This window comes from Syngnathus typhle, unplaced genomic scaffold (assembly GCF_033458585.1).
Source record: "Syngnathus typhle isolate RoL2023-S1 ecotype Sweden unplaced genomic scaffold, RoL_Styp_1.0 HiC_scaffold_43, whole genome shotgun sequence".
Lineage (NCBI taxonomy): Eukaryota > Metazoa > Chordata > Actinopteri > Syngnathiformes > Syngnathidae > Syngnathus > Syngnathus typhle.
In genome coordinates, this window is record NW_026871949.1 from 328,096 (window position 1) to 344,548 (window position 16,453).

General features: G+C 42.5%; 1 protein-coding gene and 1 long non-coding RNA gene across 2 annotated transcripts; both read right to left on the minus strand.

The window, feature by feature from the left end:
* Positions 1–215: 215 nt before the first annotated feature.
* Positions 216–2,298, minus strand: LOC133148297 (uncharacterized). The gene is made up of 3 exons (XR_009712503.1): positions 1,474–2,298; positions 1,175–1,299; positions 216–625 (listed from the first exon to the last, which is right to left on the minus strand). It is a non-coding gene; the product is annotated as an uncharacterized LOC133148297 (long non-coding RNA).
* Positions 2,299–4,591: 2,293 nt separating this feature from the next.
* On the minus strand, positions 4,592–9,452 carry LOC133148299 (uncharacterized). Its single transcript, XM_061271394.1, has 4 exons — positions 9,110–9,452; positions 7,478–7,587; positions 6,113–6,325; positions 4,592–5,697 (listed from the first exon to the last, which is right to left on the minus strand). Exons 3-4 carry the CDS (start codon positions 6,321–6,323, stop codon positions 4,607–4,609), a joined length of 1,302 nt encoding a protein of 433 aa, XP_061127378.1. The 5' UTR covers positions 6,324–6,325; positions 7,478–7,587; positions 9,110–9,452; the 3' UTR covers positions 4,592–4,606.
* Between the last annotated feature and the right edge of the window lie 7,001 nt (positions 9,453–16,453).

Here is a 16,453-nt window from a genome sequence, read left to right on the forward strand (position 1 = left end):
GAACAACCGGATGTTATTCTGCCGGTCAGTATCACTGCGCATGCGCTAGTAAACTCGATAGCAAAGAAATGTTTCAGATTTGTGTAGGGTACATTGTGACAGCAAACAAGCAGATGATCTAGCAAGCGTCTGATACGAGAGCATTGTGTTCGTATGGAGCGTGTTTGAAGTGAACAGCAGAGAACAAAGCGCATCCGTAATGGCGGCCTCCGTATCATATCCGGATTTAAAAAAATAATAATAAAAAATGTTTGTACCCATGTATAATGCGCACCCCAGAAAAAACTGCCAGCTGTGGTTTCCAGAATTTTACTGTGATAAATACAGTGGAAATTTTTCAGTATTTAGATTTTATTAATGTTGATTTAACTTTTAATGATTAACATTATCCCACATTTTTTCCATCAAAAGAAAGACATTCACCCGAGAGCCAAGAGCAGTCACCCCGTCGCCCTCCTCTCTCTGCCGCTGGAAGGGCGGTGTGCGGTACATCTCGCGGGGCCCTTGTCCGCGGCGCATCGTGTATTGTTGGTTGCTGCTTTGTGTTGCGGGGTGGTGTCCTATGCCGTATGGAAGGCGGGCCGGTGGAGGGGATCGGGTACGGCGGCTGTACTCCAAAAGAAATCTGAAAATGGACAAGAAAATAATATAAACCAGGATTTGCAGGTATTCTCATTAGATCAGATTATTACAGTTATCTCATTCCTCTCGTTCCTCCTTCTTGGGGCCACGATTCGATTCAAAATCGATTTTTGATTCAAAAAGATTTTTTATTAAAACGATTCGATTTTATTCTTAAAGATTTCTTATTGGGTTTCTGATCATGATCTACTCTCATCTGCTTTGGTATACAGAATGACAAGTGCAGACATAAAAGTGTCTTTTTCACATTTATTAAGTTAAATTCTTAGGGAAGTGCCTTTATCAACGACATTGTGTGGTCCTCAATTAGGTAGCTAGCTATAAAATACGTTTGAACAAAAATAAAGGACTTCTGCATAATACAAAGCCTGGTGTGCCTGTTTTTTAAACAATTTTTTTTTAATTTAAAAAATCAATTAAAAAATCGTTAAACAAAGATCTTATGTGCATCGATTTTTCCCCCACCCTTACTGAATACATATAATACATTTATTAATAATACATAATAAATTAGTTATTGCCCATTACTCACAGGACTTTTGTTGCATGTGCAGGGTCATGGTGAATGTAGTAGTCGTTGGCTCTCTTCAGTCCATACTTTGCATGCCCCTCTCTCATCTATGAGTGTTGTCAGTCTCTCTCTCTCTCACTCTCATTCTAGGGAATACAGTAAGTTTAAACATAATTATATTATATTTTACCAAGAGCATATCAAGCATTTTATAGTGAGTTCTAGAGGTGAGATCTATTTTATAATCAAACGAAACATCCTATTGAAGAAATGCCCCACCACTGTCAGTCTACAGCAGCAGTGTGTAAGGAAAAACTTACCATAAACGTTGTGACTGAATGCAGAAACAGGTCCACGTTGAAGGAGGACCATGTTGACAATAATATCACCACTCAATTTCAGGACCTTTGGAGGTGTTTGGCTTGGCCTATTGGAAGGAGATCAATAGTTTGAGGTTTGAGACTGATGTATATCTGATCTAATGTATATATTCCAAATAAGTTGCCAACTTACCAGCTCAGTTCCTTAACATTCCACTCCACCCCTCCATACAGTTGAATAACTGAACATTTTAGGTGGTTTTTTTAGGGAGGGATAACAGGTCAAAAAGTATTCCATACAGAAATGGTATATATAATGTAATAATTAGGAACCCGAAGATTATCTTACTCATAAATATGTAATAAACATTGTCCAGTCACCAATTCAAGTTTAAAGTATATAAAACGTTAGAACATTGCGATATGATTAGATATGAAGGACATGACAAATGTAACCATTTTTGACCAGTTGAAAAGGGATAAAAAATTATTCACTTTAACATGCCTAATTAGACACCAAGACTTTGGGAAACACCAGATAAATATTGGGATTTGGTTTAAAAAACAACTGGATAAATCTATACAAATTTTTGTTTTTGGCGACTGGATGGGGAGCACTTCTCTCATGTGAATTGCTTAGAAATTCCCTTATTGTTAACCACCCATCCTCTAAATGCTCAAGGTCTCTTGTTTGTGGTTGTATGTCATTCCCCCACCTTCCTGTCAGTCTTAGGCTGTCTCTCTCAAATGAAGGTTAAAAGCCCAAAAAATATCTTGATAGAAAATGGCCATAGCTGTTTTTATAGCATCAACATTTAGCTAAACTTTATTTACCCCTTTCCTGGCAACCATACCCACTTCTGTATAACAAAAAGCCTCAACAGCATATGACAAGTTTTTTTTAGTTTTTTTTGTACATATTTATTGACAAAACTCCATACAACAGCTTGAGTATTGACTCAATAGATTGAGTCAGGCTGTATTATGTGTAACTCCGCAAACAGTCAGCAGCTGTGTTACAGTGAACTGTAAATTGCATTTAATAATCCACTGGCAGACAAATAATCAACTATGACTCTCTGAAAGAGTGACTCACATAAACGTGATTTACATGGGACTACAATATTTTCAACACTTATTCTACTCAATAAACCTGAACGACCAATTGGCCACAAAAAACATGTTCTTCTTACATTTTGAAATATAGGAAAGTTATTCCACTTCTGTGAAGTTGTAAACAGCATTGGTTTGAAATTGTACAAACTATAGAATTCACAAAACAATTACCTTAAAGACTGTAAACGAAAAAAAGTGCCATCTAAGACATTTCTGGATTAATTAGCACAAATCCACTGATCGCTCTCAGTGAAGCTAAACACGTACCTTTAGAAACCACCAGACATTTTCCAACAAAAAGTTAACACTGGATTTCAATTTACCTTGTGGTACAATTTTAAAAACAAAATAGGTACAGTGTACCATAACATATTGTATACTTGAACGTCCAGTATACCTGAACATACATTAACCACTCATACCTTAACCACTTGTCCCTAAAGGGTTAATAGGGTGTGTGTGTCTATCTCCACTCATGGTCTGCGAGGTCTGCAATCAGAGTGAGGACTCTAGGATTGACTGAGAGTACTTTCTTTTTTTTATTCCACTCGACCTTGGTGCCTCTCTCAGGATTTATTGAGAAGAAACACCTTCATAAGAAAAAAAAACAAAGAAGTAACAATTAATGGGTGAAATCAAAGAAATTATTGCTCTAGCAGAAATAAACTGTACCTTTGGAGAAACTCTAGTGTTGATCGTAGTTCCACTGGGTAGTGTATGTTGAAGCAATAGAAACTCCCAAACAGCAGGCAAACGGCAGAGGTGAAGGAAGTGATGTGGTCGTTGACAACCTTTTGGTCAATGCTCAACATGAATGTGTCAGCAGAAAAGCAACAGGACCCTGAAAATATTAACAACATAAAAAAACAAAATGAAAAAATAAAAAAAATCAGTTATAAGGACTTAAATGTCAGATATTGACTAAAATACAATGGTGCTTATTACATTAAAACAACAACAACATTTTAATAGCGTACTGAAAACTGAGTTAATTTAAACTATGCTATTGCATTGAATTCTCCTATGAGCTGGTCTTGGTGCCAGGTGAAGTAATAAGATATACAAGTGTGTGTGGATGGATGGATGGATGGATGGATGGATGGATGGATGGATGGATGGATGGATGGATGGATGGATGGATGGATGGATGGATGGATGGATGGATGGATGGATGGATGGATGGATGGATGGATGGATGGATGGATGGATGGATAGATAGATAGATAGATAGATAGATAGATAGATAGATAGATAGATAGATAGATAGATAGATAGATAGATAGATAGATAGATAGATAGATAGATAGATAGATAGATAGATAGATAGATAGATAGATAGATGGATGGATGGATGGATGGATGGATGGATGGATGGATGGATGGATGGATGGATGGATGGATGGATGGATGGATGGATGGATGGATGGATGGATGGATGGATGGATGGATGGATGGATGGATGGATGGATGGATGGATGGATGGATGGATGGATGGATGGATGGATGGATGGATGGATGGATGGATGGATGGATGGATGGATGGATGGATGGATGGATGGATGGATGGATGGATGGATGGATGGATGGATGGATGGATAGATAGATAGATAGATAGATAGATAGATAGATAGATAGATAGATAGATAGATAGATAGATAGATAGATAGATAGATAGATAGATAGATAGATAGATAGATAGATAGATAGATAGATAGATAGATAGATAGATAGATAGATAGATAGATAGATAGATAGATAGATAGATAGATAGATAGATAGATAGATAGATAGATAGATAGATAGATAGATAGATAGATAGATAGATAGATAGATAGATAGATAGATAGATAGATAGATAGATAGATAGATAGATAGATAGATAGATAGATAGATAGATAGATAGATAGATAGATAGATAGATAGATAGATAGATAGATAGATAGATAGAATAGTATAATTTGATGTCAGTATACATATAGATTTAGCTGCAGGGTTTGGTTAGACATTTAATTTTTGTTTACTTACCACACACAATTATGCAGGGTGTTGCTGGCAACTTCTCTATCTGAACCTCTTGGGCCAGGCATGTCTCCTCAACGTATTGGAGCAGGTTCTCCTCCTTCTCACCAAAGTGAGCCAGTAAAAGAAGTACCATCTTTACAAGGTCTTGTGAGCAACCATCCAAATGGCCTAGCTCAGTCTGAAACTTGAGAAGAGCATCCAGGACTTGTTTGCGTTTTTGTGCATCAACATTCTTGAAGAAGTTTAAGAGGCGTCTTCCTTTTTTCTCCACATTGCCAAGGAAAGTATCCATTAGACTCAGACCAGTAAGTTCTTGGAAGTGTGCTACCATACCAGCTTCCTTGAACAAAAAGGGCCACTCTTGGCTGAGTTTCTGAATGCTTGTCCCCTTGTTGATGTCTTTACGCTGTGTGTAATAGGTGGACTGTATTAACTTTTTCACATTGTCTGCATTGAAGTCCATCTCTTCAAACATCTCCTTCATCTTGGTTTTTTTTTCTTGCTGACTCTCCATAGTCTCAGAGAGTGGCAAATATTTCGGCTCCCAGTTTATACAGCCATATGTGTCTTGAACTCTGGCTTTTTGTTCAGCTGGAATTTCTTCAGTATCAGACTCATCTGGTGCAACCTTGCGTTTTCTTATTTTTGGTGTGTTGGGTCGTTTCACATTTTCAACTCGTGCTTGGAGTTGCTTTACCAGTGAATGATATCCAGGTCCAATGACATCACCCTCTATGACATCTTGGAGGGCTTCTGGATACTTGGCCACCATTCTTTTGCCTATCTCTGTAGTGTTGTGTTTGGTTGGATTATTACACATCTTCATGATCTCAGAAACCACTATCCTTACCATCTCTCGCCGCAGCCGCGGACTAGGTCTCACCTTCCTTTCTAAACTCTGCACTAACTCTTCAGGGAGCTTCTGCCATGGTATCTGGAATGTCTCTACCCAGTTTGCCACAAAAGTGGAACAGTTACCTGAGGGGGATGAGGTGATTGAGGAGGAGGATGGTGAGGGAGAGACTGAAGGTGGAGAGGAACAGACGGACAGTGGAGAGGAAAATGCTGCAGTTGTAGTGCTTGAGTCTGTAACAGAAGAACAGGAGAAACATTAAACCTTGAAGGATGTCGTGCTTCTCTGTTGAATATTTTATGTATTGTTAATATGGCTGCAACTAACATTTTTCATTGTCAATTAATCTATTCTTTGTTTGGTCCATAAAATGTTAGAAAATAGTAAACAATGTTGATCACTGTTCAAGGCCTCAAGTGTCTTGTTTGTCCATAATATTAGAAAATGTTGTAAAATATGAGTTTTCATATTAAGTTTTTTTTTACCTTTTTTAAAAATTTGACTCAAAACAATGATTAAAATAATTGTTACTTAATTTAATAATTAACTGATTACTTGTTAACTGTTAAATAACTGGATAATGCGTGCTATGCTGTTATGGCAATGTAGAAATTTTGTCAAATTATGTTAAATTTAAAAAACACTTACTGTTCTGGGCCCAAGCAGCAACAAGTCTTCTGGCTTGGACTGGCTTCAACACTGGCAGCAAGTCTCCTTCTGTAATGTACTGCAGATCATCTATGGTCTCAGCACCAAATCCCTTCAATGTATCTTCCACTGAACTAAGAACTGCTTGAGGAAGGTCTGGAAGCACGGCAGCAATTGCACTACTTATCGTCTGTATCTCTGATTCAGCCATATCTATCAGATACACAAACACAAAGAAGTTGGCCTTTAGTCTACTGACATCAGAGCATCTACTCTGACAATACACTGTGCTTCAGTGGCACTATCTGGTATCCATTTTTGATGTAAGATGATAATGGCCACATGTCAATCAGTTCATTAATGTGTAGGCACTGCAATCTTCCACTGTCATTTTTCACTGAGTACATGTGGTAGTGTGGCAGGAATTCTGCTGAATACACTCTCATCAGCAAATGAAGTGCAGAATCATCTTTAACTACAAGGAGGAGGAGTTCACCAAACTCCATTGAGTCATCATTCCTAGTGACAACGAATTGCCCCTTTTTGTATATTATCCCATTATACTGCACATCTACAGGAATCTTTGTATTAATTTCAGTGAAGCCAAATTGTAAGACTGCATCTTTAACTTGTTCACTGTATAGCTCAGAGTAGAAGGGTACGCCTTCTTTCATAAGCAAGGCTTGAGGACTCACTGACCCAGCTGAAAGATAGGCCTGAAACAGCTGATGTCTTTCTGAAAGAGTGAGACACAGGTTTTTAAAGTTTTTCAAATGCCTTGCACATCTTTTAAAGTAACTATGCTTACTTTCAAAGCGCATAGTCCATAGTCTCATCAGTGGGCCAAATTTTAAAATCAGTCCTGGGTAGTGGCGCAAATAATGATGCTTTGGTCTCAAGTTGGTATCTGGAAACAGTGCCTTCCTGGAATCCAAATATTCCTGAATTAGAGCATCCAGGTAAAGAACCTGTGGCTCAGAAATCTTTTGAGCGCAAATCAAGTCAACTATGTCCTTTAGTTGCAGAGTTAATTGCCACACATCATCTTGTGCGTCTTCCACTCTGTCTCCAATGATTAAAGGTAACAGTCGTAAAAAGTTCCAGTTTTGTACAGCATGACCAGAAAGTCGCAGTGTTTTAGGACTGACCTCACATGGCTTGGAGGAAGCATCTACAGCTCCATATTTGAACTGATTAATGCGTCTGTTCAAAATAGTGTATGTGAACCATCTCTTTTTTTTAACAAAGTACCTCAGGTAAAGTGCTAAATCATAAGATAGGACACCCTCAAAGATGTCGTGACCAAGACAGGGGGGCAAACCAGGCAGACAAACATCAAAGTGTTTTAAGGTATTAAATTCTGACCTGAACTTTATTCCATGAACATCCGCCACGCCTTCAGCTTGTAACTGATCCACTGCTGACTTGTAGCTTTCAGGGGTTCTTTCTGGTCCGCAAGAAATTGGGTCATCCCCCTGAAATTGAATTCGAGAAATGAGGCAGTATCTGCAGAAATATTGTGAAGAACTGAAATTTTCAGTAAAGCCACCAATGCAATGCGAGCCCAAGTTGTCTCCAGCAATGCAGTAGAGAGTCCCTTTAACAACATTTTCATCTGCCATTGCAATCCCATTCTCCTCCAGTAGTTTCAAGTCAGCCAGTAGCTCTGAAAAAACCTTGCCATGGCCAAATTCTTTAAAGTCCTTTTCTCTACACAGCAAAACCAGCTGCATGTGATCAACATTTGATCGAACATGTGGAGGCAAATTTAATAGTGAGAAGTACACAGCCAAAATTTTGTGCTTCTTTTTTGCAGAACCCAAAGGGTTAACGACCTCAAATGCATCCTGGTATAGTATCAGCTTAAGGCAAGATGCATTTTTCTGAAAAAAGGTATTTGATTTAAACACCTTACCATCATGGCAGTCACAGAGAACATCTGGTTTTGAAACAGAATTATCGTAAGGAGCTGCTGACATGAGCCCTGATTGTAACATATTCTTCAGTGTGTTTAACACAGGAATGTAGTAAGCAAATCTTTCTGTTCTGTTCTCATCTCTCCCTAGAAACACCTTTTTGGGCTCAACATATTTAAACATTTCTTTGAAACACTGTGCTCTAGAGTATGCTGTCCTCATTGGCCCTGTGTGGCACGCTGAAAACAAGTCAGAGTCCTTCACTGTATCACAGATTTTTACAATCTCTTCATCTGATACTGACAAATCTTTCAGAAGCAAGTTTAATCTGTTCAGTGTATATGTGTGTCCCATCTCATGTATGTTTTGAATCTCTTCAACGATGGTCTGAATAGTAGATGCTGGAATAAGAAGCTGGCCCTGAAGTTTTATGTAAAATAAACACACATTTCTGAGGTACAAGTCACTGAAATTAGACGAGTCCCCAAAAGTGTTTTCAGCAGCCTCTGATACACTGGCAGTTTCGTGCACGGTAGGGATGTTTTGCTCATTTGAAGAAGGACTTTCCGAGTTTGTATCTCTGAATTGGCCACAAATGACATGTGCTGAACAATGTCGGTGTTTTCTGGACATATGAGAAGTAAATGAAGACTTCACAGTAAAAAGTGAGGTTTTGCATCCTCTCACTGGGCAGTTTATGGGGTGTCCCTTTGCTATGTGCTCCTTAAGGTGAGCAAGCAACTCCCTGACTCCGTCACACTGGCGCTCACAAAGTGCAACCGTGCACTTCAATGTAGCTTTAGCCATAGCATGATCCGGAGCAGTCAACGAGACTGCACTATGGTGGCGATAGAAGTGCGATTTTAATGCTGCATATCTAGAAAATACCTGCTTACAGTCAATTTCCACACACTTGAAAATACAACGGGGCTCATTGCGATGCAGTTTACAATGCAAAACATATGCTTTAAGAGACTGAACAGATTCTCCACAAACACAACAAGAATACATCTTACACGTCAAACAGGGAAATATCAACCATAAAACCTAACCTAAAAACCATATAAAACATCAACCTTACCGTAGTAAGATGCTGAAAATGAGCAAAATCCAAAATGAGAGTAGAGAAAGTTTCGACGTTGTGGTGCTGCTGCCGTAACCGTTCGTTGCTTCGTCCACTGGTAGCGGAGCCAAGTGCAAGGCGCTGATTGGACGCCTCGTCAAGATTCAAACAATCAGTTTGAATTCTGGCGCCCTTTCTTTCTTTTTAAAAATAAACAAAAACTCTGTAGGCCTATTTTATTTTGCTAAGTCCTTTTCACCTTTGGTGGTTATTGAACAGGTTTACTGCAAAATAATAAAAAAAAGGGAAAAAAAGAAAATCAAGTGCAAGTTTTTTCGATCTTTTTTTTTTAAACGACTTTTCACAATAATGGACCATCTATAAATGCAAACTTCAAGCCTACAACCTGTTTATTTCATATCGAATATCATTTATATATATATATAACCAGATTAATTGGTGATTATGCAAATTATTCAAGATATTTGTAACTCTAAATACATTTAAAAGTGTAAAGGCTCAAATTATTCTAACTTTCTGTCTCTCTCTCTCAATTTGTTTTTCTCAGCAAATTTTAAAGATTCTGCAAATAACTGCACAAGACAGTTGTGGCTACATACACGCACAAGCATGTGCTGTCGCCCTCTCCGTGTCCACACTGCCACACTGGTAGGATAGAGTCTGCCGGAGCTTTGACACGACAGATCGTAGAACTTTCCGTGTGGTACCTGTGTTCTAATGTTAGCTAATATAGTAGCTCAAAGAGGCTTGAATAGTCAATTTTGGATAGGAACCCTCCTAACTAATTGAAATTACCGCAATTCCTTGCAGCAGCAACAAAATAATTACGCACCGTTCGGTCATTCACAACCAGACATAAGAAAGAAAATAATGTATTTAAACAGTCTGATGTAGACTGCAGCAGAGAGAGTAGCGATTATCAACATATAGCCTACGTGTTGATGTGATGTAAAAACTTTTATCATGAAGTGCGTTCTGTTGTTGACTGCCAGCTAGAGTAAAAACTGTTTTTCTGACATCCAGCGTCCTGCAGATCATCATGAAGTTAGCGTTGAAGATTATTAATATATTTTTGCCAAAAACAGTAGAAGAAATGGACGGAGCCATCACGTAGAAATCAATGGAGGCAATTGAAGCCAATTTGAACCACTTCCGTTAGTCAACTAACCCTTCTGCACAGGTTCAGGTGCATTGTTGCCAACTCCTCAGTTAGGAAAGTCGCTATTGGCTGCCCTGAAAGTCGCCAGATGACGTCACCTAATTTGTAGTTCGTAGTTTGTGCGGATGCGCTAATTCGTTTGTAGTTTTGAGGCTTTACCCACAAACTATGACGTCATTTTCAAATTGCAAACAGCCGGCCGCCGCTGTTTAAAATAAAGAGGTAAAGGACAGCTGTGCTTGCAGGCAACACTGTCTGCGGCTGCACCAGCGGCTCATGAAGTGAGGAAACACCAAAATGAACTCCCTGAAAAAAAGTCGCTAGGTTTGTTGCTTGTCGCTTCTTGGAAAAAAGTCGCTAGAGGGGTCAGAAAAGTCGGCAAGTTGGCAACACTGCTCAGGGGACATAGATGTGATGAAGGAACGTAGTCTGACCGAGCATGTGACCGAGTCTGAGCCAATGGTTTGACCGAGTCTGACTCACGTAAGTCCTGTGCGTATGCTCATTACATAAATTAAGTCACGTTAGCATTGATTTCAGAAAAACGTTTATTAGTCAGCCGAAATGAATGGAATTCAATGGAAGGCTAGGTGGAGCTGGTCCAGTAGTTGGCCTCAGATCCCCCCATGCTGGCTTGAACCTCCGAAAGTTCGCATGCCCCCTTGATTTTAGCCATGACTTACTTACGCGGTCACATGGGTTTTATCCAAACGAACTAGGCTGGCCGGCCGATCCGGATTGTCGCCACAGGGGTCCGAAGACTCTTTGCGGTCAGACGAGGTTTTATCAACCGGGCCCAAGCCCAGAATCTAGGTGACGCAAGTGAAAAGCGCTCAAGTACAGTTTAGCTGGTGGCGCTAATGCTAATATCAGTGACCACTATGTACTTACGTTCCTGGTCATGTTTAGTTTGCTAACTTTACCCGCCCACAGCATGGATCATGCACTTTCGGTCAACCTGTTGATTCTTTCAGCAACAATTGATTTCTTTGCAATTAACGGAGAGTCAAGGTTTACAGGAGAGTAGGTCATGCCAGAAAGAGACGTGTGCGGTACTGTGTTTTATTATAAACACTTTGTAGTTTTACCACAGATCAAGTCTATAACATTCACTGTCGCATCATGACGTAGTCTAGTGCATGCAGTCGGATTCTCTGAACGCTGTGGTCGTCTTCTCCCCACTTCCTATGATTCCCCTTTAACATCTTTCCTTGACCTTGTGATGTTTTCCATCAAAATGGAGGAAGAGGTTAGGAAAGACTAAAAAGCATTGTTTGACTAATCTACCACATCCTATCATCTGGTGGCATGTCTCGAGCATCTGAATCTTATGCAGGCTTAAAGGTACGGCGGAGGCTGATTTACTTCCGGGTGGATCATCAAGACGATTGGTCCTCAATTGTCAATCATTCTGGAGAATTTTACTAATACTGTCGTACGTGCTCTTTCCAGTTTTCGCTTTCTGTGCATGCATACTTTCAAAAAGTATCTTTGAAGTGTCTGAGAAGAAGAGAAAGGCCTCAGAAAGGCGTTGTTTACTTGTGTGTCTATCGTGTAATATGTCTTGTCACCGTGGGATAGGGAAAACGTAATTTCGATGTCTTTGTGTGTCTCGGCATGTGAAGATGTTGACAATAAAGCAGACTCTGACTTTGAAAAAGAGAGAAACAAGACCAGAGTTGCGCATGCCCATTTTTTATAAAAGTGCACCGTAAAAAATGGCTGTGAAATCTACAGTTAATTACTATATATATATATATATATATATATATATATATATATATATATATATATATATATATATTATATGATATATATATGATATATATATATATATATCATATGATATATATATATCATAATGAAATCAATAATTATCATATAAATATCATATAAAAATGATGACTTTAATAATCATTATGTCATAATGACTTACCATGGCATTATTTTTATTCCATTTTTTCCGTTTTCTTTTTCACTGGCGGGTATGGGGTGACATGGGCTGACATGAATTCATCCAATGAGGATCGAGTGTGTTCAACGGTCCTGCTTTGAATGGCCAATCACGTCAAAGTGAACGGGACAAATCGCAATCACAGCGCTTGCATCTCTGGCTCCGACAACAACTTTTCTCATAAGACCTTGTCTTGTATTGTGTGTTTTTTTGTTGTCTTTCTATGTGTTTGCGTCGTCTGTGTTCATTTGTTTCACTTTGGCTGCGAAAACGGCACCGAGAGAGCGCTGTTTTTCGATCGCGAGAGAGAGGGCAGACAGAGCTAGCTACTGGTAACGTTAACTGTTAGCTAGCTTGTGATAGCAGTAACTTTAACTGACCAGATTCTCTTTTTTTTAAACTTACTGAAGCCACAAAATGGTATATGACACATGTAGTACTTGCTGCGACAGTACGATGGTCGTTACTGTGTCGTTATTTTATATTTTTATGCTGCGCAAGAGAAGAGTATTTTCCCGCCTTTCTGTTTTTCAACACCTTCTCCGCCTCCGTATGCGTTTTCCTTCCGGAGGCAGCACCACCAAGCACACGTCGCGACGTCCAGAAACTCGGTAAGTAGGACTACTATCACTATAAGTAATAAAATCAAATAGTAATACACAAGTAGTAATCAGTTTGCTTGCCATCAGTTACTATATATGCTCCTTTTATCTGTTTTATGTACAGCTTGTAAGATATGTATGCTCCCTGCCCTGTTTTTACAGTCATTCATGTGAACCAGATCATTTATAAAATGGACTGCTGTGAAATATGATTTTTGTTATGTCTGACTTTAAGGAGAGACAATCCTGACTGCAAAAAAATGGATGCTGTCGATCGAGGGGAGGGTCATAATCCCACCTGCTGCTCACGTGGCTGACTTCACCACTGCCTTGGCTGGCCACTCTCTTCGCCTGTTACTATGTTTTCAACCTAGAGTATCAGGGGGAAACCTGCACAACTTTGGAGTTTATTCAGAGGTATTAACCGATAAAATTATATACCTAACTTTATTCCCACTGGCATTTCTATATCTCTCTGATAATTGCAATTGTCTCAACCTCTAACTCATTTCATATGTTTTTGGTTAGGATTAATCCTGACTCCACCAAGTGCAGTGCCAAGGAGCAGATGAGCCGGAAGACTGGGAGAGTGGTGAGGAGGAAGACTTGATACATGAACCCCCATGTGATCTCCTTCATCATGGAGTTCATGAAGGCTTCACTTCATGGAGGCTAACTGACTAGATACAGGTGAGGTTCAGATAACGGTCACAACTAATTTGCATATCAGCTGTTTCAATGCAGAGATTTATTTTCTCTCCGATTTAACTTGCGACATATTCAAATCGATTTTTAATTCCCATGGGCTCACCACCTGTGGGAGGGGCCAAAGGGGTCGGGTGCATTGCAAGCTGGGCGGCGGCCAAAGGCAGGGACCTTGGCGGTCTGATCCCCGGCTGCAGAAGCTGGCTCTTGGGACATGGAATGTCACCTCTCTGGCTGGAAAGGAACCCGAGCTGGTGTGCGAGGCAGAAAAGTTCCGACTAGATATAGTCGGACTTGCCTCCACGCACAGTTTGGGTTCCGGTACAAGCCCTCTCGAGAGGGGCTGGACTCTCTTCCACTCTGGAGTTGCCCACGGTGAGAGGCGTCGAGCAGGTGTGGGTATACTTATTGCCCCCTGGCTGGGCGCCTGCACATTGGGGTTCACCCCGGTGAACGAGAGGGTAGCCTCCCTCCGCCTTCGGGTGGGGGGACGGGTCCTGACTGTTGTTTGTGTCTATGCACCAAACGGCAGTTCAGAGTACCCACCCTTTTTGGAGTCCCTGGAGGAGGTGCTGGAGAGCGCTCCTTCTGGGGACTCCATCGTTCTACTGGGTGACTTCAAAGCTCACGTGGGCAATGACAGTGAGACCTGGAAGGGCGTGATTGGGAGGAACGGCCCCCCCGATCTGAACCCGAGCGGTGTTCTATTATTGGACTTCTGTGCTCGACACGGATTTTCTATAATGAACACCATGTTTAAAACTAAGGGTGTCCATGTGTGCACTTGGCACCAGGACACCCTAGGCCGCAGTTCGATAATCGACTTTGTAGTCGTGTCATCGGATTTGCGGCCGCATGTTTTGGACACTCGGGCGAAGAGAGGGGCGGAGCTGTCAACTGATCACCACCTGGTGGTGGGTTGGCTCCGATGGTGGGGGAAGATGCCGGTCCGACCTGGCAGACCCAAACGTTCTGTGAGGGTCTGCTGGGAACGTCTGGCGGAATCCCCTGTCAGGAAGAGCTTCAATTCCCACCTCCGGCAGAACTTTTCCCACGTCCCGGGGGAGGCGGGGGACATTGAGTCCGAGTGGACCTTGTTCCGCGCCTCCATTGTTGAGGCGGCCGAGCGGAGCTGTGGCCGTAAGGTCATTGGTGCCTGTCGTGGCGGCAATCCCCGAACTCGCTGGTGGACACCGGCGGTAAGGGATGCCGTCAAGCTGAAGAAGGAGTCCTATCGGGCCGTTTTGGCCTGTGGGACTCCCGAGGCAGCTGACAGGTACCGGATGGCCAAGCGGAACGCGGCTTCGGCGGTTGCTGAGGCAAAAACCCGGGCGTGGGAGGAGTTTGGCGAGGCCATGGAAAATGACTTCCGGACGGCTTCGAGGAAATTCTGGTCCACCATCCGGCGTCTCAGGAGGGGGAAGCAGTGCAACGTCAACACTGTTTACAGTGGAGATGGCGTGCTGCTGACCTCGACTCGGGACGTCGTGTGTCGGTGGGGAGAATACTTCGAAGACCTCCTCAATTCCACCGACACGCCTTCCATTGTGGAGGCAGGGCCTGGGGACTCAGAGGCGGACTCTCCAATCTCTGGGGTTGAAGTCACTGAGGTAGTTAAAAAACTCCTCGGTGGCAAGGCCCAGGGGGTGGATGAGATCCGCCCGGATTTCTTAAGGGCTCTGGATGCTGTGGGGCTGTCATGGCTGACACGTCTCTACAGCATCGCGTGAACATCGGGGACAGTGCCTCTGGATTGGCAGACTGGGGTGGTGGTTCCCCTCTTTAAGAAGGGGGACCGGAGGGTGTGTTCCATTTACAGGGGAATTACACTCCTCAGCCTCCCTGGTAAGGTCTATTCAGGGGTGCTGGAGAGGAGGGTCCGTCGGGAGGTCGAACCTCGGATTCAGGAGGAACAGTGTGGCTTTCGTCCTGGCCGTGGAACAGTGGACCAGCTCTTCACCCTCAGCAGGATCCTCGAGGGTGCATGGGAGTTCGCCCAACCAGTCCACATGTGTTTTGTGGACTTGGAGAAGGCGTTCGACCGTGTCCCTAGGGAGGTCCTGTGGGGGGTGCTTCGGGAGTACGGGGTACCGAGCCAACTGATAAGGGCGGTTCGGTCCGTGTATCACCGATGCCAGAGTTTGGTCCGCATTTCCGGCAGTAAGTCGGATTCGTTCCCAGTGAGGGTTGGACTCCGCCAAGGCTGCCCTTTGTCACCGATTCTGTTTATAATTTTTATGGACAGAATTTCTAGGCGCAGCCGAGGCGTTGAGGGTGTCCGGTTTGGGGACCTCAGCATCGCGTATCTGCTTTTTGCAGACGACGTGGTGCTGTTGGCTTCTTCAGGCTGTGAGCTCCATCTCTCACTGGAGCGGTTTGCAGCCGAGTGCGAAGCGGTTGGGATGAGGGTCAGCACCTCCAAATCCGAGTCCATGGTCCTCGATCGGAAAAGGGTGGAATGCCCTCTCCGGATCGGGGATGAGATCCTGCCCCAAGTGGAGGAGTTTAAGTATCTTGGGGTCTTGTTCACGAGTGAGGGGAGGATGGAGCGCGAGATCGACAGGCGGATCGGTGCAGCGTCGGCAGTAATGCGGACTCTGTACCGGTCCGTCGTGGTAAAGAGAGAGCTGAGCCAAAAGGCAAAGCTCTCAATTTACCGGTTGATTTACGCTCCTACCCTCACCTATGGTCATGAGCTATGGGTCGTGACCGAAAGAACGAGATCCCGGATACGAGCGGCCGAAATGAGTTTTCTCCGCAGGATGTCCGGGCTCTCCCTTATAGAGATAGGGTGAGAAGTTCGGTCATCCGGGAGAGACTCGGAGTAGAGTCGCTACTCCTCCACGTTGATAGGAGCCAGATGAGGTGGCTCGGGCATCTCATCAGGATGCCTCCTGGACGCCTCCCTGGGGAGGTGTTCC